Source organism: Haliotis rufescens, unplaced genomic scaffold (assembly GCF_023055435.1).
Source record: "Haliotis rufescens isolate VD_foot unplaced genomic scaffold, xgHalRufe1.0.p SCAF_6, whole genome shotgun sequence".
NCBI lineage: Eukaryota > Metazoa > Mollusca > Gastropoda > Lepetellida > Haliotidae > Haliotis > Haliotis rufescens.
The window spans coordinates 47,494,313-47,518,768 of NW_025964334.1; the positions used below are offsets into that span (position 1 = coordinate 47,494,313).

General features: G+C 37.5%; 1 protein-coding gene across 5 annotated transcripts in view; it reads right to left on the bottom strand.

Annotated features, from left to right (window-relative positions):
- Window positions 1-24,456, bottom strand: part of LOC124146932 (DNA-binding protein RFX6-like) — a 110,846-nt gene that overhangs the window by 73,359 nt on the left and 13,031 nt on the right. For 2 of the 5 annotated variants that reach the window (XM_048386220.1, XM_048386219.1), the window contains exons 1-2: window positions 19,136-19,865; window positions 6,682-6,862 (exon numbers count right to left, since the gene is read on the bottom strand). In XM_048386220.1, coding sequence (XP_048242177.1) covers window positions 6,682-6,862; window positions 19,136-19,301 — 347 coding nt within the window. In that variant the 5' untranslated portion in view covers window positions 19,302-19,865. Of the gene's footprint in view, window positions 1-6,681; window positions 6,863-15,799; window positions 15,821-15,954; window positions 16,103-19,135; window positions 19,866-24,456 lie in introns of those variants that run through there. The other 3 variants (XM_048386221.1, XM_048386223.1, XM_048386222.1) reach the window with 3 other exon arrangements.

Below are 24,456 nucleotides of genomic sequence, written 5' to 3' on the forward strand. Positions count from 1 at the left end.
ACCACTCGTGTCCCCGTTACCACCTTAGATTTTATTTGCTTGTTTATTTGTTTTTAACGCCGCAGAAATAGTCCAACTATATGACGGCGGTCCGTATATAATCGAGCCTGGACCAGACAATCCAGTGATTGACATCATGAGCATCGATCCACCCAATTACTGGACTGTCTGGTCCAGTCTCGATTATTTACAGACCACCGTCATATAGCTGGAATATTTACTGAGTGCGGCGTTTAACAACAAACAAACACTAATTCCTTCCCGAACATTTCAATGCACAGATAATCAGCTGATATATACTTATCTTCAAGTTAAAATCTTGTTGGAAAAAAATATTTTCAAATATGAATATTACGAAAACAATGATATGTGGTGTATATTGCTTGACTAACTATATACTATTCAATAATTTATTGTTTATATAAACAACTAACACTGACGTAAGAAGATACAAACAAGAAATTGAGACAAGATATGAAGTTTCAAATAGTCCAGCATATAACACAACTTAAGTCACTTGTACGGGGTGAACATGTCTTCATCGTTGTAATTCTCCAAAGACAAGAAGAAGGAAAAATGTGCAATCGAACAACAACTCAAAATATTTGAAGTTGCGACAGGATTTGAGGTCTCAAGTATATATCACATTATGAGTCTGTGACATGCGGTGTATATTTCTTCATATCGTCAGGGAATATCTCCGAGGGTATAACTCCTTACTTCATTTCTCACCTCATACCCCTAATCGCCAATAATCTGAGTGTTAGACCAGACTTAAGAAATTGACAAAAAATCCTCGCCGCTCACCAACCCCCTACCCTCCTCCGTGGGGGTCGAGCTGTGACGGTTTTACCCACATTATTCACCTAGCCCGTAAGAAGCGCTATCAACACTCGTCTCCGGGTGTAATTGACAACGATTTTTGCTGTTTAGCCTGTCAATTTCTCTTTCCAGCACCGTGCTATGTACATATCGAAAGGAGATTAGAGTTACACAATACATCCAGGGATGCCACTCACTTCAAACTAGGAATTTATTTCATTTACTTTGTGTAAAATGAGTTTGTTTACCTTAAAGTGTAAACAATGGGTCACCGGAAAGAATATTGCTTAGAAACGAGGACGTGGTCTACTTGTGTGTGAAATGTGAAACAAATGATGATTGGCGTGAGATTCAGTGACGTGATGCATTAGATAAAATGAGGAGATGTATTACACACAATGGTGGGATTATTTTTTTTACAAAAATGAGATGTATTACATAAAATGAGGAGATGTATTACATCAAATGAGGTGATGTATTACACACAATGATGGGATTTTTTTACAAAATGAGATGTATTACATAAAATGAGGAGATGTATTACACAGAAAGATGAGATGTATTACACACAATGAGGAGATGTATTACACAAAATGAGGAGAAGTATTACACAAAAGGAGGTGATGTATTACGCATAAAAAGATGAGATATTTTACAAATTGAGGATATGTTTTACACGCAATGAGATATATTATACAAAAGGGATGATGTATTACACAAAATCATCTTTTTGGTAACCTACAAACAATTCATTCAAACAAACGGTGATTTTACAAGCTATGCAAAAAAACGTCACTCAAACAAAATATAATATGCATAAATGTGGACATAACAGCACTAGAAACAATTTGGTATAAAATATTTTAATTATTGTAAATTTAAAAATTATTATTCTGTACCTATATTCATAAAATCATTAATATATTATATGTCTGCAAACGGGTAAAAATTATCCTGAAATGATCACTAATATGCTAATGCAGTATGGAATAAAACAAATTGTTTTTACATGATCTTCAGGAACATAATCCTCAGAGTGAACAAGTTTCGACTTATACACCCTCTTCGTCTAGGAGCACTCCCCCCCCCCCCCCCCCCCCCCCTAATCCCCTCCCCTCCCCTCATTCTCCACTCTTGATCAGGAGGATAAACTGCTAGTCTTCTAAATCAAGCTGCTAAGAAAACTGTGCATACTTCTAACCCCGCGGTCGTTTCTTGACAAGATAAATTAAAAATCAATTCTACCACACGGGTGGGTTTGTAACTGTTTGAAATTGAGTTCACGCTCGGTGTTGTCGCTGACTGACGGTTGATATGACATTGTGACATCTTGTTTAACTCACGAGGACATATATGTGCACGAATGCCCCCTACCTGGGAACCGTCAGAAATGGCGCATATTGCACAATTGGGGCATTATCGATGTACGCCACGAGTGTTGCAACTACATCGAGTGTACATGAATTCTGCAATGTGAATGTGACATAAATAAAAATGAAAATATTACATTATTATATTAATCAAAATATGAAGTGCATTATTTGACAGGAGATAAGATAAATGAATGTGCATATTCCATGATTCTATATCAGTAGTTAGAGGATCCATCCCATAAATATAAACATGTCAAAGTCAGAGAATAACCAGTCTCGATTATCCGACGAAACAGATTCCAGATGAAAATTATATGAATGGATCACTAAAAATAAATGATGACACCAGGTGTTAACTCGGCGAGGAATCCATGTTGGTTTCTCTCGTTCACGTCACTGTGCCCTTACAACCTGGCAGCAGTCCTGACCCGTATGTAGATATTGCTCTATCTAAATTATGTTTTTTTATTCACCCTAAAAAATAATTTCGTAAAATCGCACATCGTGTTGGGCGGACTATTTGCGGAAGGGTCTGTCGTTATACGGTTTAGAGTTAAATCTTGGAATATCGCTACTCCATGTCTGACAGAGGCATTATATATAAGTAACGGGATAGACCGGGTGGATCCGAATAAAATGAGAGCAGGGACCATTGTACAAATGAAATCTCATGATAATACTTAAATAGTCATCAACACCACTGAAATTATATTTCTTTGAATTTTCGATCGATATCATATTCAATGATATTTGAACAAGTGATCACTCTGCGAATACATTTAAAACAAATTGTGATATATGTATGTTTGTACTATCAATACATCTTTATGATATTAAATATGAAGGAGTTTTAACGAAAACTTCCTCTGTGATCTATTTCCGATCAATTTCACAAAAATATCCGTTTAACTTCAGAAACCATTTTTTTACGAAAACCATGTTTTCTTATTTTCCTTTATACAGTCAGTCTTCTCTGGGCGGTCCATATCAATCATAGACAGTTGTCCTTCACTTCTCCTCTACAGTATTGTAGAATTTCACACCTCTCAATCCGATCTATTTGATGACCAGCTTTCCGAGACACGTCACCAAAGGTTTTTGCAAAAAGCCGAACTCTTAAGCGAAAAGAAAACATCTCTGACATCTTGGCAACTCGTAACCACTCTCAGGCGATTCCTGGTCGACCCGAACACGTTGTAATAAGCCCGTGCAGGTCTCAAGGTGTTCCTAGTGATGGCTGATACTCATTCTGGTTCTCCCTCCTACTGCGTTTCAAGCACTCCATATTTCACTCTAAATACAATTGGCTGACACGGAAATTACCCCTGAGCGAAAGCGGCACTGTTTGACTAAAACATTCTAAAGAGACTTTAAACTATTGTGGTGCGTAAACACTGCACCTTTTCTTTGTTAAAACGTGGTTTGATAAGTAACATATATACAAGTTGATTTAGGAGCAATGAGTTCTTCTCACTTGTGACGTATCTGGATATCATAAACGTCGACAACGTGGCAATGATTGGTTGTAACGCTGTCATAGTGAGATATACCTGAGCTATACTTTACCAATGAAACATTCACCGCTAGATATATCAAGGGTTGCGGAGGACGACTTAAGGATCCTTTGAGATTTAGACTTTACTTATTATTGATATATATATATAAACCGTCAACGTCAAAGAACGACCAGTTTCGAATACCAGGTTCTGTTGGACGTAAAAGTACATTGTATGAATTTTAGCAAAATCAGCAAATTTAAAAAAAGAAGCTTTGTCAGCAGATTCTGGTATCTTGGGTTTATGCTTTTTCATTCGATATCATCGTTAGGTATGTTCTTGGTATTTGACCTCTAATTATGTGAGGTGAAACGGGGTTTAACGTCGCGTCCAAGATTATTGCACTTTTATAGCGACGTGCATGCACGTGTGTGTGTGGCTGCTTGTACTAGTCCGGACTGATGCCGATTTATAGTGCTAGCTCACTCAGATATTTTGCCGCAGTTTACTGACTACCAGCCAACCAGTCCTTGTTTTTGCCCCTTAATACCGAGCGCCAGACAAGGTAACAACAAGTACCATCTTTTAACGTCTTTTGGTATGACGCGGCCGGGGATGGAACCCCGGACCTTCCGCTCTCCGGGCAGACGCTCTACCACTAGACCACGGTAAACATATGCAGTGAGGTCCGAGAATCCGAACCTCGATATTCCCCAAAACTCCGCTTCCAGACGATTGCTGTTAGGATCCTCCAATAGTGATAAAAGGGCATTCGGTTAATTTTTTTCGTTAATTTTGAATTTTGTAAATCCGGACGATTTCACTGTTCTGCGCCGAGACAGAGAATAGGATAATTATGCAAATGATAGTTAAAGCACCCTTTTTAACGCCAATAACGCTATCGTGTTTGGTTGTAATGCTTGTTCTGGGCAACGAAGATATCTTTGAGGTTTCTTCTGGTTTCATAAGGTTCGCAAAGTTCTCTGTACAGCGAATTGCGGCGCCCTAGACTACTGCACCCCACCCCACCCCGCCCCTTCCCACCCCATGACAAAATGACAATACATTGATGACAAGCTAACTTATCAACAGATGACATTGATATCAACACCAGGCGTTACTGGTAATCAGAATTACCTCCCTTAAGTCCCTAATGACGTCCCTAACAATCAACGGAACCTAGGAAACGGCTGTCTGAGTCTGGCATCATGTGACTTACTGTCAGGACGATAAAGGTACTCATCATACTATCGCAATAATATGGCAATACCGATACAGACCTTGCAGTAGCACCGTAACAGTTGCTTTGACTAGCGCAGTATTACTGCAATAGTTAACACGTCCCACAGTCACCCCTCGTTATATACTTATGTTATTGACACACTAACGAACAGACATTAGTGCTGAAGTCAAACTTTATCAACTCACTTTTGTCAATCAGCTCATCTGTCATGCTTTATGTGAAGGAAATAAGCCCGCAAATCGACCTTAATAGATCTTGTGTGTTTTCTAGGTTTTTTAGCTAATAAACATGCTTTTGGAAGCAAAACATATATAATATAATATGTTATTCATATATAGTAGTAGTAACTATGATATCGAACTTCTTATTATATTAAGACCAAGAAGGTAACTGGGATCTCGCCATGGTCAGGTCTCTATTGTACCACTGTGCCCATGCTTTGACCTCACAGCAGTAGTATCAAATGGTGTTGAGTGAGTGAGTGAGTATGGTTTTACTCCACCTTTAGCAATATTCCAGCAATATCACGGCGGGGGACACCAGAAATTGATTTCACACATTGTACCCATGTCGGGAATCGAACCCGGGTCTTCGGCGTGACGAGCGAACGCTTAAACAACTAGGCTACCCGACCGCCCCCAAATGGTGTTGTGATTTTGGTATTGTTTGGTATGTTACATAGACAACAAAGTATACCCGAGGGGTATTACTTTGAATCGATTTTTTCATTTGTAAAAACATCTAAAACTTTCAGACAAAATTAATAGGAAGTGAATACATACATACGTTAAGTAAAAATATCAAATTCAAAGGCAGTTTACAGACTATTACTCTCAGCACCTCGTTTGCATCTACCAGGTGTTGTAAATTACTTTCAAACTTTATTATCTACGTTCACCATGTTCTGTTAAATTAAATAAACCCACACCTTCTGAAAATAATTAATATGTCGGTTGCAGGTTAATTTAGGTGTCACCTAATGAATTTATATATAGACAAAGGATGTAATTCTTTGAAAATGCCAAAGAATATGCCATTCAAGCTACAACTTGTTAAATATGTCTTTTTTATATTTTAAATGTTATATTTTTATTCAGGTATTTGGCAAGGTTGGACATAAATGCCCTTACATTCTCACGTTTTTGGAGGTACCAGTTTTCTATTTCAAAATTTAACATACAAATAGAACATTTAACATTATACGTTGTCAGTGAATATTCAGACAGACTATGACCATTGGATACTCTTTCTTCTAATATGTATAGGTGTTCTGACAATTCCTTTGTAAATGATTAAAGTGGCGGTTGCCTTCAGTTACCCTATATCTTTAAGGAAAAAAGATTGTATACAAAACTACAACTTTATATTTGAATTTAAATTTATTTCTGGTAACAATTTCCAAGGTCAAATCTATTCGTAATGTAGCAACTACAAGGCAAAAATACCTTTTTAAACCAATTCTCATAATTAAATGTAAAATCAAGTATTCAAATCACCACAGATCAAATGATCATCCGAACTGGACATGTAACCATCTGAAAGGGCGATGCCAGGAACACTGTGGTAATGACGCCACAGAAAGAATATAGTCATCAAGCATATTTTAAAAAACCAGCATGCTGGTAAGAAATATACTTGTATCCTTTTTCTGTAGTAAAACCTGAGGACAAATATATATTTTTGAACCCAGGCCTCCAACAGAAGATGAAAATGTCAGCCCATCAGTAAGAAAGGTACTAGGACTCACCACTGCAGGGTCAAATTGGTCTGCTTCTTCTTATCCCGCATGATCTGGGCCACCGTCTTCTTCTGCTGCTGCTGTGAGATGCTGTTGTCCTGGCAACTGTTCTCGTGACCCACAGGCTTCTCCTCGTCCCCCATCATGCTGTCGTCGTCTGAGAACGCCTGGCTGTCATCTGTGTCAGGCTCTAGGAACAGAAACATCCATGTCAGGACATTGGTTCCTGCCAAATGTATACCAGATTCTTTGGCCATAACTACTATATGTCATTAAGAGCAGGGTCAGTCTGCAGGCTTTTTAACACCTGGTGTCATGCTCATTATTATGGGCTAAATGGAAATATGGTTGAAATCACACAGGTATTTATGTGCATATCTTCACCGCATTAAGGAGTGTATGACTTTCTTCATTGTATCTTCATCGCATTTAGGTTAAAATGAGTAACTTCACTGCACTGAATATTTTAATCTTCATCTTAAATGAGTAAATTCTCCGCATTGAGGTTTGAATGAGTTAATTCTCAACATTGAGGTTTAAAAGAGTATATTGTCCTAACTGAGGTTTAGTGAATAAATTTTCTGCATTTGGGTATAAATGAGTAAATTCTCTGCCCTGAGGTTTCAATGAGTAAATTTTCCGTATTGAGGTTTAAATGGGTAAATTCTCTGCATTTTGGTTTACATTAGTAAATTAACCGCACTGAGGTTTGAAATGAATACCATGTATGTGTGCTACAAATATCCCCCAAAAGGAATTAAATGAGTATCTGAGGTTTAAATGTCTATCTTCAACGCACCGAGGTATAAATGAGCATCTGAAGGGTTAAATGAGTAGTTGGGGTTCAAATGAGTATTTAAAGGTTAAATGACAATCTAGAGTTTAAAAGAGTACATGTGGCTTCAATGAACATTTGGTGTTTAAATGAGCATCTGAGGTTTAAATAAGTATCTTCACCCCACGGAGGTTTAAATGAGCATCTGGGGTTTAGATGAGTAGCCCCTAAAACCCCGAGCTAATCCCCCGCCCAACCCCCATCCAATAACCCGACCGAAAACCCAATGTCATGTCCCCGACCAAATTCCATTGTCATGTCCTCGACCCAAAATCCCATGCAATGCTCCCGACCCAAGACTCCATGCAATGTCCCCGACCCAAAACCTCATGCCCTGTCCCCGACCCAAAACCCCATGCCCTGTGCCCGACCCAAAACCCCATGCCATGTCCCTATTCTGACGAGGGCAGACAACAACCCGATCCACCATGATGATAAGGGGAGATTACGAGGTTTATCTCTCAAGCTTGTGACCAGTTGATAAACTTAATGTCAAGATATTTTAATGTGTTAAAGATGTCGGCCAGTTAGGCGATAAAACAATTTATTCATGTTTTAGCGTGAAATATTTTGTGTCAACCCGAAAGAGATTATGAAAGTTAATATCTCCAGATGACGTATATCTGGATTACTTTCGGGTCTGTTTCTGGTGCTAGAGGGTAGGGTCTACGGCAGCACAGTTTGTTATGCAACGTCCTGTCCTGGTAAAACTGGTTTGTTTGTTTGTGTTTGTTTATTGTTTAACGCCGCACTCAGTAATTATCCAGCTATATGACGGCGGTCTGTAAATAATCGTGTCTGGACCAGACAATCCAGTTATTGATATCATGAACATCGATCCACGCAATTGGGATACGATAACATGCATCAACCAAGTCGGCGAGCCTGACTACCCGATCCCGTTAGTCGCCTCTTACGACAAGAATAATCGCATTTTACGGCAAGCATGGGTTGCTGAAGAGCTATTCTAATGGGTTCGACTCCTGTTTCATCCCGATAATGATCATTGGTCGATCAAGAACCATTCCTGTTGTACTTAGGGGAAAAGATGTGCTCCATTTCTAGGTCAAACATCGAACAGTCAAACAGTTACCCAATAAATAATATATAATCAGATCACCCAAACCACTGTGGACATTATGTGTCGGCACTAAACCATATTCACAAATCTTTGAAAACCATTTTGTCAAGAGTATATTTGCTTCACATGTATGTATATAAAGGACGGGGAAAAAGAAAGTATACACTTGAAAATTAGATTTGGCTGAAGAAATTATAAACGTCATCTAAACATTAATAGGCTAGACAGTAGCAGAAACACTGCACATTTAAGGTCCAAACAAAACTATGATACCCGTATCAAATACATCATCATCACATGACGATTTCTTGTTCGCTGTTTAACCGCCATCAAAAATGGGTGTATAACTTTCATTTACGCAGTAGGTTTTGTTTTGGTAACCAAATATTTTTTAGGTTCCATGTTGGTTTAGTTGCAATAAGGGATACTTCTTGAGATACAGGAACGATGTCTGGTGGCAGATGGCTGAAGAATCAAAAGCACCGATAAAATCATCCTTTCCTCTTTTCGAAGTTCAGTTGGACGCGACCTTTAACACCGTTTCACCTCAAAGTTCAAGTCTAGTTATTAAATCTGTGATTTATCAATGATCAGTTACCATTACAATCTCTGAAATGAGAAATAAGTTTCCTTCGATAGACAATTATTTTCTAATTTGGGATTTTGCAATGATATGTTACAATTATGATCTTCGAAATGAAAAACTGATTTGCCTTTGACAGACAATAATTATGAAGCATATTGTTGGGTATTTCAACACTTGTGCATTACTTTAAAATGAGGATTGTTGTTCATTGTTGTTTACATGGCCGTCGCGACAGGAAGACCCTTTTTGATTTCTTTCCTCATTCCAATATAGTTCAGGAAAATAGGCTGCCTTGACTGGGACCACACATGAGATAATTAATCTACTTCCAGCTCCCCCAATGTTTGAGTTTCCCGTTCTCTATTCTCCAACCCCATGGTATTTGCAAAATATCACGTCAACGTTACTATTTTACAGTGCAATCATTATTTCAATATCGCATCTTGAACAAATGAAGCACTGTAGCCAAAACCATAATGTTTAAACAAACCTGCATTAAATATCCCCTTCCCAGACGTGTCTCCAACACATTATTGTTGCGGAAAATGACGAACTAATTACTGTAAAATTCAGGAGATAAACTACCCAAGGTTGGTATTAAGAGGTTTGAAACCTGTATTCTTCGTTTGAAACCGACGAGGATTCGAATGCAATTTCAAAAGGAAGACAATACAGCATGATGGCGCAGCGTTTACCTAAAACAATAAATAAGCACAACAGAGCCCTTTCAATATTCAGAAGAAAATTCTGGTAAAAGCGTAGTCGACTTACTATTACCACGCTATCATGTGTTCATGAATCACTATCAAATAGTGATGATACCAGGTGTTCGCGAAAAATACATGTAAGTCTGAGGAACTACTGCATGAGATGGTTTCATGGATCCGTTGGGTTTGTTAAGGTGTCTAGTCGTAATAGCTATTTGTCATATAATCTAATTATATTAGTTGTACCCTCAATAGTCTATGTTTGATATTATTTATAATTATATATTTCGCTGCAAAATATATGCCCAGATTATATCAAACACGTAACAAGAAATTACATAAATTGCTACAAGTTTATGTATTACCTCATAACCATTTCTAGATGGGTTGCAGATACTGTACGTTGTATGTCTGGTGTGTTCTGATTAAGAGGAGGCGGTCGGGTAGCCTAGTGGTTTAAGCGTTCGCTCGTCACGCCGAAGACCCGGGTTCGATTCCCGACATGGGTACAAAGTGTGAAGTCCATTTCTGGTGTCCCCCGCCGTGATATTGCTGGAATATTGCTAAAAGCGGCGTAAAACCAAACTCACTCACTCACTCAGATTAAGATAACTAAGATTTGATATAAATAATTGTATAACGCAATTATGAACGCAACATTCCTTCTTGTCATTCCTTCCCCGTGTTTTAGTTAGTCCAAAACACATTTAAAACATTTGGGCATAGTTTTAAAAATAAAAGATAATTATATTACTTTAAAAAACTTAGAATGGTTTTAAAATCGGTCATTTTACCGAATATATTTTGAAAGTCCTGAATTCTTTCATTTTTCAAATGCACTGCACTTTGAGAAACATTTTCTTTAATGTTGTATGGCCTTACCATGATATATTGTCTTTTTAGCATGCTGCCACTACAAAACATGGTTAAGCCGAAATCTGTAATATCATTGCAATCTGTTTGATAACAAAGCTAGTTATTGACAAACAGTTTCAGTGGACACATTGGGTTAAGACATCCCCTATCATCTAAACCTTATCTCACAGTGTCTGTTCAAACATTCTGGCAGATGTCACCGTACGTCTACCCATGTCAATATACACCAGGGTTTGCGGGGTCGATTACGCCAGATAGATTTCTGACAACACCTGATATACACGCGGGGTGAGCTGGGTAAATTAGATGAAGGTGTGTGTTTATTAAACTTGAAATATTTGACCCAAGGCAAGATGATTTATGTGTTTGTTGGAGATTTACTGAGTTACCAAGTGCATTTTACACTAAACTTGAAACAGGGTATATTATTATAATAAATCGGTCAACTTATATTGGAAAACTTACATGTACATGAACATCGTTGTCATTTTTGTTGAATAAGTTGTCATGTTTCGAGGAATTTAATTTAATTCAACTCCATATGAGAAATATGTTTTCTGTCAATTAACACTTTGACAACTGTCAATTAACACTATCAGTTTCTATTTTTGTTTGTTAAATGTTTGATCATTCTCAAATGGTTCATTTGTAGGTTTAACTAAGAATGATAATTATTATTTTAACGGGAGATGATAGGAATTTTTGTTGTTTTCACAATGAAGTTCTTCGTATTTATGTGTAGACGCCGGATCCTATGGTTGCTTCAAACAAGGGTCTAAATTTTGTTTGACTTTGATATTGTAATTGTGTCATGGATGTGAAGCTACGATTTCTTTAAAAATGCGTTGAGCCCTTATGTATTTTGATATGGGAATTTTGTAATAAGTTCGAAACTATGTTTAGTTTCCAAATAGTCGTTGAGTATCATATAACTTCGATACAAGAATGATCCCACAGACGTTAACCTATTTTTACTTGCAAAAGACGCTACACATTTCTTTTACTTTGATATACGATTTAGTCTTGGCATTGTTAATGTTTTATTACAAGTATTAATTGTGCCCTTTTTCATTTTTATATAGCAATGATGACATGGGTGTGGCACATATTATGTTTCAAGTATGATTGGAGCAGTTTAAAAAAAATGACAAGGGAATTTATCACTTTTTGGCATTGCATGGATTATTTGCCGTTCAGTTTGACTGTTAGGTAACACACATCGGTCGCATGTAAACTACGATAGGCTTCAAATCGATGACTCACCGTGTCAACTGTGCACTTTGGCCAGATACATCTGTAGCGAGATAAAATGAAATGTTTTTTTGTAGAGCTGAATTTATGGCATAGAGCATGTTGCGTGGAGTTTTATCTGCATTGATATACAAGTAGCGAGATACATGTGCGCCATCTTATGCTCAGACATAACATGATGGAAACTGTGAAAGTGAAAGGTGTAAACACGACAATTGTTCCTTGAGATTTCCTTCATCGTAATATTTCAGGTATTTTTAGGTTACTTTTTCTGCTGTTGGGGGTGTTTTAGTAGGCGTAGCGTCGTCGTCATCCTCAACCGTCCCCTCTTCTCATTCTATTAGCATCATCATCATCACCAGTAGTAGTAGTTGTAGCAGTGGAAATAGCAATAGTGGTATATGATAAAATACAACATGATTTACATAAAAAAACATCCCTCTGTCTCCCTCGCTATCATTGCTCATTAAGGTTACGTAATTGACATAAAACACAATAGTTTTAGCTTCAACAGAAGACTTTAGACGAAACCGAAAGGTAAGTTTCAGTCAGGAGTCCTGTGTACATCCCGCAAATAGTCACGTACTGCTTGCCACCGTGACCTACAACGAGATCCCGAGCCAGCAGATTTATTGCTTTATGACACCTTGTTATATTTCACGCAGGTGTTAATTACCCACCGAGTGCCTTGTTTTACGCCCGATAAAACCTCCTTAAGTCAATCAACACTTCGTAAATCAAAGTCCATCCTAATTATTAAGCTTATACTATCTTCCGTGGACATTACATTGCAGTTCACTCACTATTGCCGAATTACATATATTCCTGATATGTATCGCAGTTGGAATTAACCTGTACGTAGCATTAGGAAGAGGCAACAGTATCACGCATGATGTAGTCATGGCACGTGTGGCTTTGTAAGACAGACACAAATTTAAATTCTCGTCCCACCTTCACACAATCCTTAAAATACCAAATTATAATACATAATATATAGTGTAGAGAACCACTCTTTCTGAGTTATGAGAGACGTAAAATTCAGTAAAAGGTTATACAAACTTAAATAGGAATACAGGCCGATAAAAGCGCATAAACTATGTAAAATATTTGTTTGTGTTGTAAAAAAGCAGTTTTTTTGCAGTGTAATATTCATTGTGTTTAAGAAGTACAATTAATTGTCACACTAATCTAAACAAAATTGGATAACTGAAACTGACATTTCCATACATTTCACGCAGAAAGGGCAGTGGAACATGCGTATCTCTCATCCTCAATATTTTCAGTACACTCATGCATTCACATCCATATCAGTGTACCTGCCAGTTTCTAATTTTAAAGGGGCTGTGCTGCTGTGCCACATCTAAATGTGGAGAAGGCTAAGCGAAAAGAAGGGGGCATCCTCATGCCCTGTTGTAAGGTATACCAGAGGTTTTAAATCATACTGTTACTTTTAATTCTGCATTCGACATTATAATTCTGCATATAAAACGGTTGTATATCAGGACCTCCAGTTACACTACTTCACCCAGTATTGTGGATCTGATAATTAGAGAAGAGCTTGTGATCACGTCGCGATACTTCAGGGCGTGATACAGCTTATATTGAGAAGGCGTGACGCCTGTATATAACCACTCTTGTGTTTCCATTCCCACACTGCTGAGTAAATTGAGTACTCCTGTCTAAATTATCTTTACACATGAAAAATAATATTAATATTATTCTATATTTTATCGTAAATTTCTTTTGGTCATAACGCATAATAATGACATTCATTCATTCATTCATTCATTCATTCATTCATTCATTCATTCATTCATTCATTCAATATATATTTCATTTAAGTTGTATAATACTCCTGTCCTTTTCGAAATATTTATAGGTTCTATAAAAATATTCCAAAACGCTTAAGATTTGCACTCTTTTCAGGCACAACATGCTTTATGGACTTAACATATTTTCCTGTATGACTTTTAGTCAGTACAATTAATCATGTTTATTAATCAACTGATCTAAGGATGTTTAGAAAACAAACACACATATATATGGTTATACAGGAAGATACATTCATAACTGATGAGTGAGTGAGTATGGCCTTACGTCGATTTGAGCAATATTTCAGCAATATCACGGCGGGGGACACCTGACATGAGCTTCACGCTCTGTACCCATGTCGGGAATCGAACCCGGGTCTTCGGCGAGGGAAGCGAACGCTTTAACCACCAGGCTACCCCACCCCCCGACATGGCCTTGTATGGATGTATTTTATCGTTAGGCCCGCGTCATAACAACAACAACAACAACAACAACAACAATAATAATAATAATAATAATAATAATAATCTCAACCATTGCAAACAATATCAATGCATTGGAGGACTTATGTTCACAATAAAACACATGTATAAAATGTAGATTCCATGTGTTATAGATATCATATCATCCTATTTCATTTAAAGGATGTTCATTCATAATCTGGTCCGAATAATTGTTGGTCGAGCATTGATCTCATGAATGCTATCATCACACCTGCTGCAGTCGACGCAACTCGCCTCACAAGGGATACATCTCGTTGTGCCATTACATCTTTATGGCGATCTAAGATGCCACATTTACATGCTTAAGTTCGTTTGCTTTAGACGCATGCACGGGACACTGGTAGTAAAACAGTGATTATAAAACTGGCCAGCTTTCCTATGGTGGTACTAAAATCAGAATGTTGGCACAAGTCCGGCTGAAGAGGATTCAGATTGTTCGTTTAATACCATTCCAAATTTTCATAGAGCTCCAACAGGCACGCTGAGCAGTTTATAGAGGCAGGTGCTTTCGACTAGCGATGTTGAGGCCTTTGTTTGGAAATAATGGTTGAAAATATTACTTCTTAACTTTAAAGATTTTCCATAAAACTGATTAAATTAGATAGCAAGAGGCTTGATATAATATGTACGTCTTGTGATAAAAAACGAACGTGCGCGCGTGACATAAACGCAAAGGAACTTTAGGACAATCGCCAGTTAATAAAAACTAAGCAGAATATCGGTTTCAAAACGGTTACATTTTCAAGTAACGCAAAAAACATAATATTAAAATGATCTCATGAACGATAAATAAACAAAAAGCTTTTTCTAGCACATATTACCGACACGTCGATGAAGGTTTAATAATACACATTACAGTTTACATGAAATATGGATGGCGTATTTCCTCTATCGATAACACGTGACAATTATTTAATCCACAATTAACAAAAAAACAACAACAAAAGGTACAAACTAAAACGAACTGGGAAAATTCAAACAATTTGAGAGGAACCCAACATAATACCAAACAGTATTCCAATTCACGTTTGAAAATGACTTGAGGGGATTTATCGCAGCTACTCCAAATACCACTGTGTTAAGTTATCTTATACGATCTCTACCGCGTCAACCCTGCACGGAGTAGCGAATCTGTTGTGCCTACTACCAATATTATACTGCTTTAAAATGTGACTTCCAATTGACTTAACTATCTGTCAAACAATATATTATCGGTAATCCTCAGATGTTGATGTTGACATATATTTTTTAATCTTTAATAGAGTGCAATTATTTGGGATAATTAAAAGTTATTTTATGAATAAAGTATAAAAAATATTTTAGGTGAAATTGAAAATTGAAAAAATTAATTGCAACATTGCGTCATTTAATTTAAGATTCCGTTGTACTTTTATTAATTCACAATTCTATGCAACATTAATACTCATCCAAATACACTATCAAATAACACCGACAGAAGACGTTTAAAAAACTCACAGAAAAAAATCAAGTACAGTAAATGTTGTGTAGTCATCATCAACAACCCAGACAAATGTCAGACATCTTCAGACATCACGGGAAGACAGAGAGGCGATCTTGAAACACAAGAACATGTCCATCTTATAACGCAGAAAGCATAAAAATCCAATTACCGCGAGCCATGTAGTCTGGTCGTAGAGGACACTGTACCTGTAACAGGTGTGTACGGACGGACAGGTCTTCCAGCTTGTACAAACACAAACAACCATGGAGGAAACGGCTGTCTTCTGCCGGCGTTTGCGGCATGATAGCGGGTAAGTGGTTTCAAGTATGAAGCCAAATCAGTGATTTGAGTCAATATTTGGGCACGTCATAGGACAAATGTAGCTCTTCGGGGCGTCAAATCTGAATATGTAAGTTACCCGTGAACTGAAGAGATACGTTCTACGATGTAATATGCATATCTAGGTTCGTGATAGATATCAGGCGTATATGCACATGTGTTACCAATTGAATAGAACATGTATATACGAGTATGTTACCTACAAAAAGTAGATTTTCATGAATGTAACTTACCAATAAGAATCCATTTGTCCCATTTCAATCTGGACACATTTTACCACCAATAAACCTATAGATAATATTTTGTTCCCAAATCTTAACAGAAGTAGTATTAAAAACAAAATTAATTAAAAACACTTACAGAAAATATAGATATTATATTTATCACAATAATATATATGACTTCCACAATTAGGATAATATTCCAGTTTCTTTGTGTATTTGTAATAGACTTTCAACCTATGTACAATGTGTCTTCTTTCCCAAAAATACTTTAATTAGTCTTAATGTTAATCATGTTTATGAAGGAATTGTTATTATTCATAATGAAAAATAGTGTGACAGTTATTAGTATGATACTATAATTAGTTAGACCGACTACCAACAAGACAGAAAAGTTTACAAATCTCTATATACATTTACCGATAAGTGATTTACAGATGTAGATGAAGAAAGACGGTGTCCTACATCACAGTCTTTGCCCAAGCAATTCTGAAATTCTAACCACTTTTCTGTGAATGTGTCAGTTTGAGCGGGACCGCATCATGGGTAGAGGGCTGGGTTCGTGCAGGAAGCCTGACACCACAAGTGACCTGTGACAAGTCTCAGTTGATAATAGTCAGCGCGTGGCGGACTTCGAGAGGGCACTCTTAACGCTGAACCTCTCCGTAACACTCTCGGGAACAAAGTCCACACTGAATCATATTGCAGTTTCAGTGAATTGTATATATTGGATTTAAAAAAAAAAAAAATTAAAGGAGAAAAGAAGGAATTTGCATATTTGAATTGTTTACCGTAACCATGGGTATATATATTACACGTCGCTATTAATTGAGTCCTGCCATACTCAATTTACAAAGAAATTATGTTTTTGCTGAAGAAAAAACAAGCTTTAAGGGGGTGAGATACTTCCTTTTAAGTTATATTTTATGGAATTCAGCACAGAAAATGTATTGGTAGAAGTCCATAAGACAAGGAGAACTATTTGGTGTTAAAAGGACAAGAACTTGATACAGATAATTTTAATACATTATCTTAAGCTGTTGTTCAATAAATCGTCATAAAAACATAGAAATCCACGAATCAGAGTAGAAGGAATAAAACAGAAGTAGTAATTCATATCTATTGCATCTTGACAAATTCAATACATATCATTTTGTTATTATGTGCTTTTCCCAATTAGAATAATGGCCACTTAAGAGTCTTGTTGTATATTACAGGCTTTTGTTTTTTCATTGAATGAACACGTTTGGAAAAAAATAAATGATTCTTTTTCATATATCTTCAAATATTTCACATGGATATTTTAATATTATTTGTTTGTTTACATGTTTTAATGTTGTTTTACTGGGTATGTTATGTAGGAAACGTCGGTCCATGCTGTTTGATGAAAAGTATATAAAATATGTCACAAACAAAATACCTTGACTCTTCAAAAATAGAACTGAGAAAATCACTACTTGGATAAATTACATCATCATTTGGACCACACAAATATGCTGATCCCGACACGTGTGATTGTGATGGTATCTTTAATTTCTACATCATAGATGTAAATGCAAATGAATATCATTGTGCATGTTTCCAATTAAAGTGTCCGTTTATCCATTTCATATTAACGACTTCACGAAGTGGTCACGGCGATCAGATGTCATGAGAAGAATACAGTTCTCGAGACAAGAAGCGAGACAGATGTGTGTCAGCTGCGATAGATATTTAGCAAATAAAGATTTAACATAATAAAACATATTTCAGCGTCAAACGAGATCAGTCAGCCATCAAGTGTGGGACCGAAGTGGTCGAACTTCACACGCACCAGACGTCCACAGTACACGGCCATGTTTACACTTAGGAGTTGACAGACGAAGTCATCGTAGCTTTTATGATTTGTTGACATATTTGTATATTCAGACAATTTAATCCATTTCCCATCCTCTTACAAGGCGGAATAGCGGTGCTCGTAAGGGTGTAAGTACACACGAATGATTTACAGTCTAGTATTACGAGAGTCACACCGTATTTCCTTCTGGGGCCCAACCTTACATCTCATTTCTGGTTCAATCTCTGTCTTCCTTTGGTTTCCCGTAACAATATACCAATTGCAAAGATTTACAGCGACGTAGACGCCATAAAACGGTTTTCTGATTGCATTTCGGTGCTTTGTTGTTTAGCGAAGACGCTTGTCAGATACTTAATGTAGTGCGTTAAATGATCATAAATCTTTAATGTAATTTTATTTTTATACATATTAATACCATGTTATACTAAAATCAAATTTACATATTTTGTACTGTGAGGTCACAAGTGTGTACGATGTTCACATAGGAAACACAATGGTAAATACATGCCTGTCATAATAGGTATAGAGTGAGACCTCATTTATCCGGACGACGGTAATCTTGAAATCCTGCATCCCGGGAGATATTCAATGAAAATATGCTTTGTGTAATTGTCCATATATTCGGAAATGTGTGTTTCGGATCCGGTCGTAATTCGTAACAAAATGGTTAAATTTCCTCCAGGCTGGTTCAAGTATTAAAACAATTAAAATGCGAGACGATGTTATTTTATGCCAGACCTCTGTACTATCATGGTATATATACGTATATGGCACTGTAAATTAAATTAAATGTTAAATATTAAGCTCAATATTCATTTTAATAACCCCGATGGTGTAGAAGATTGAAAATATCAATCTTATGACTAAATTAATAAATGAGCAAATACAAAAATAATATTTAAAAAGACAATGTTACCCCAAAACAAGTGTCTACCCCGGGTGTTGACACAAACCTGCTTTAACTCCCGGCTTTGCACACTTCCTGAATCTTGTGTTGTCTGGGGAAGTGTCCGTTGAAGATCCCCGCAGTGTATCCAAGCTTCCATCGCGACACAAACGTTTGGCTGGACTGGGCATCCCGAGGGACAAGTCTACCCCTAACATTGGGGCCGGGGGCATTCAGACAAGGGTGGGTTCGTGATAACACTGTAAGCCCAAGGAGTCGCGCACATGTGCCTGCCTAGATCGCAGGAGGGGTACACTGGCAGAGATGGTGCTACACCGGGCACAGGAGGGTCAGAATCTCACAGACCTCAGGTACTGCTCCTGGATCCTGGAAATCCCAGACGCTGGTGTCTTGAAAGGGTGGATGGGAACTGTTCACAATATCCCGGGTATTGAAGCAGGATTGGGCACCAGAGGGAAACCAAAATACAACTTGTACAAAAAGCAGACACCAGATATGTGCACTGGATGCTGGCCCTTACACCGGAGTGTTGTTTGCATGCAGACGCGGGGTAGATGAGTTCAGAGATCCGCGTACCCGATCACCACACGACTCTCGTCTGCTACGGCTGTGCCGGTTGTATGTGGGAGTCGTTGTGTACACAGCACTGTCTCAGGGGTAAACAAGATGCATTGGTAGCCCCTCTATACCCGGATATTCAGCCGCTAGTCCACGGAACACCCCGTATACTGGTATTATAATTTCCACGATCGTGGAGGGATACAGTTTAGCAAAATACATGATAAGAGATTCTGTCGCCTAACATGGATTCTGATTGGCTGAATGGTCAAATCACGTGACGTGATATAAATGGCCGATGTAAGGAGATAAGAGAGTTAATAATAGTCTGTGAGTTTTAGTGGCAGATCTACCCGTCCCTCGCCGATAATATATTGATGAAAAGCAAATAAACACGCAACCCGCAACTTTTTGGCAACCTGTTTTCATCTTTGAGGGAGATCCATTACCGAATGACGGAACCGAAAGTTTGATACTTTGCAGGGAGCGGAATGATAAATCCTTTGTTTGGGTCTGCGATAGGGTGATTAAGTCATTAGGCGGATGAAAACGGGCACATTAGCATTCGATTTTAGGGGATGAGTCGTGTGAGTCACCATGCACCCCAGGTGAAAACTGTATACGGTTCAAACGGTTTGACGTTTATCAACGCTAATACTGGTTGTATAGGAAGTTTGTTGTATACACTCCCTACACAGTGAACATCACCCTGCGTATATCTAGCTCCGTACAACTTAGAAAAACACGAACGTTTAATATTTTGAATATTATTTTGTTTCATAGTGAGAACAAATTAATAATTTCCAAGATTGTCAGTGCAATATGCAGGAAACCATGGCAGTGGTATCAGACAAGGGCATATTGTGGCAATTTTATTGCTTAAACGTTATAAATGCGCTAGGGTATCGTCAGAGTTATCACAGAATGATAACATTGTGCCCAGCTCCACGTTAATTAACCAGTAAAGTCGGCAAACACTGATTACATTCGCCGTAATAATAAAGAGGATTAGTGGGACATGCTTGCAATATGTTGAATATGTAATAATATGCTTTACTCAAATCCTAAGACATGTGTGGTGATGACATGAGCGTGTGATTAATGTTTAAACAGTGCACCTTATATTAGTATTATCATTATGAAGCTCGTACTAGAATTAAGTTTATTTATAGTTTCACAATGGTGTTACAGTTAATGTGGTTGAAACTTTATTTGAAACCTCCTTACAAATCTTAAATCGGTTACAATTACACCGCGTATTTTTGAATAAGTGCGACAATATTATTTCCTTGTTGGCATGTTTATAAAAAAAACATGGACACAAGCTGCGTTATGAACTGGTAGGTATTTTTATTGATGATCATTAGCACCACACCTAATTGTCATACAAAGTATAAAAAAACAATAAAAAACCCGACAGTGGCAGTTATCTAGAAACGTAACAGGCTTATGTTTTTTTACATTCACAGCCCTCTTCATACAATAAAAAAGAAGTATTCAGAAAGAAGAAGGAAAATATAAGCCAGTATTTATTGATTCATTCAAAAATTAACCATATTAATGAATTTAACCTTCTTCCTTGAGTTTAGACAATTCAAACAGTTTTATAAATGATATGGTGAATGGTATTAAAAATATGTTATTTAAATGAAAATATCCGATTCCTCATAACGACATAGATTAGACTATTTTCCCGAACAATCAATTAGGAATGTTTCAGAAAAGATACAACTTCACGTTTGCTGTTATCTCCAGGAAGGATAATCCCTCTTCAGATGACTGAAACCCCCTCCCTGTTGTAGACGTCTTGGGGTCACCTGCTGCGGATTTGGCCAATGGCCGACCGATATTGTAGCAGGCATGGTATGATTAAAAAGTCCATGACCTCATGGGCAAGTTGATATACTGTGCTTGGACATTTAGTATGTTTGGGCATACATTACACTTGCATATATGGTTTGCTTGGACATATATTATGCCTGGACATGGAGTTTGCTTGGACATAGGGTATGATAGGACAGGGAGTATGCTTGGACATAAAGTATGCTTGGAAATATCTTGTCTTTGTACATGAAGTATTGGACATATATTACGCTTGGACATGTAGTTTGCTTGAACTCTGGGTATGATAGGACGGAGTATGCTTGGACATAAAGTATGCTTGGACATAAAGTATGCTTGGACATAGAGTATGTTTGGAAATATAATGTCCTTGTACATGAAGTATTGGACATATATTGCGCTTGGACATTAAGTAGTGGACATATTGTATGCTTGGACATATGTTACGCTTGGATACAAAGTGAGCTTAGGCACATATTGTGCTTGAACATTACGTATGCTTCGACATATTTTGCGCTTGGATATATAGTATGCTAGGATATATACTAGTACTATACTTGGGCACATATTACCTTTGGACATAAGGTATGTTTGGACTTATATTTCGCTTGGACGCTTGGATATATAGTATGCTTGGATATATATTGTGCTTGGGCATAGCTAAATGGGGACGGGCCCTAGCAGTTTTTCTTTGTTTGCCCGCTTACACACATGATTTGAATAGCCATGCACGAGTAAATCACTATCCAAATAACTCAGGGACAATGTTTCACACATGCATTAATGCAAATGCTTGTCTTTGACTACAAACGAACGCCAGGCTGAGGAAATTGAAAATTAACTGTTTTTTCTCCCGTTGAAATTGGACTCGGGTACAATTTCATATTTTATGGTTGGCATGAGAAGGTTTTTTTTCCATATTTGACGCTTTGATGATAAAAATTATGTCCGATGCAATTCCCTATTTTGACTTGTTCTATATGTTCCCTTGTTTTTTCAGGTAAATAATTGACTTACCTATGCATGTGTTTGTGACGGTTGCCACCGGCGGGGTAGGATACACACACCTTTTCATGAACACATGGTATCATCACTATTTAACAGTAATTCATAAACACATGCTCATGATATAGTCGGCATCGTAAATACACTCTGTTTTTAGCAGATACTTCTTATGAGTATGGATAGGGTTTTGTCGCTTTATTTATTGTGATATGATGGATGCAAAGTTTACTAACATTCTCAATGAACATATTAGGATAATTCATTCCCATAGCTAGGATCATTCAATGGGATTTCTTAGGGTTATGGAAAGGGTTTTGCCGCATTTATTTACATGAAACGAAAACATAAGGATCTGTTAAAAAAAAGCCGTTTCTAAACTGAAAGTAGGTGTAAAGGTAAAGAGCTCACAAACTTGAAAATCGAAACCTTGTACACATAGATTGGCATGCATGATAAAGTGATGAGCGCAGGAAGCAACACATGTTTGTTTGTTTGTTGTTTAACGAACTACGCAGCAATATTCGGTGGTCTGTAAATAATCGAGTGTGGACCAAAGATTCAAGTGATTGAAGAAATGAGCATCGAGCTACGCAATTGGGATACGATGACATGCATCAACCAAGTCAGTGAGCCTGAGCACCATCTCCAATTAGTCCTCTCTTACGGCAAGCATAGGTTGCTGGGGACCTATATTCTACAACATATTACGACGCATTACAACGGATAGTTTAGGATAGTGTGACCTCTACGAGGAATGTCCGCCATTGTCCAGAACATATGGTGTCATTTTAATGCATTGGTTTTGAGGCTTATAGTGGACGTTATTAAGGGAATACGTTTGTATATTTCAATGACATGGACGTATCTTTTTAAAGAGGAAGACGGGGTAGCCCGGTGGTTTAAACGTTTGCTCATCACTTCAATTACCGGGTTCCAATCTACATATAGGTAGGGTGTGATGCAATTATTGATGCCAGCCGTAATATTGCTGCAACATTCCAAAACTTACCATAAAATCATACTCCCTCACTCACCTTAAGCTTACGTAACGGTAGATTTTCCGATTGAATGTATGAGGCATTATGCCAGTACTAGTGTCCTTAAGAATACTGGTGTCCGTAGAGTAATACAGTCTGCGGCCATAGAGACACCCTGTCACCTCAAGTAGGGGACAGATATGCAACTCGGGTGCTCCCTTGGAGAGGGACAAGGCCACTTATGGTATTTGAGGATTTATATTGCCCTTAATATATGTCAAATTCAACCAATCTTCATAGCTTAATACTGAGACGACCATAGGCCTTTAGCACATGAATACATAGTAGTTGATTGCACATTTATACAATATGATATACATCATTAACCATGATAACTGTTAATTTAAATGAAGTCGTTGAGGTTCATGCTTGACAAGATTCATGGCATGGAAAATGAACCTTGACAAATTATTAATTGTGACAGCGTTTTCAGTCTTCATCAGTTACTAACAATTATACAAGTGGTGATCCTTGAAAAAAATAATCATTAATGAAATCAATAAGCAAGTAACAAGTCTAATTCTGGAATAGACAAATAAATGATGACAGGCTATACTGCACTTCTTGTAAATCAAAAGAGATAATGTATAACTGCTAAAAAAAACACTCATGTTGTTTCTCATCTGGTAGTTTTAGTTACAGTGAACATTCACCTCCTATTTGGCATTCTGTGGGAAGTGCAGGGCCGAAAAGGTCTTCAGCGTCCCATGATTGCCACAAGACGACTGATGACGATCGGGTGACGTAAGGTATGACTTGGCTGATTTTATATCACCGTGCCCAGACAGCAAATTGGTTTTTCTGGTCCAGACTCATAACAGGCTGGACTAATGCTTACTGTGGCATTAAACAACATCTACTCAGTCACTATGCATGCAAACTAACAGTTAACCTAAGGATATACACTGGAGACGAATAAGAAAAG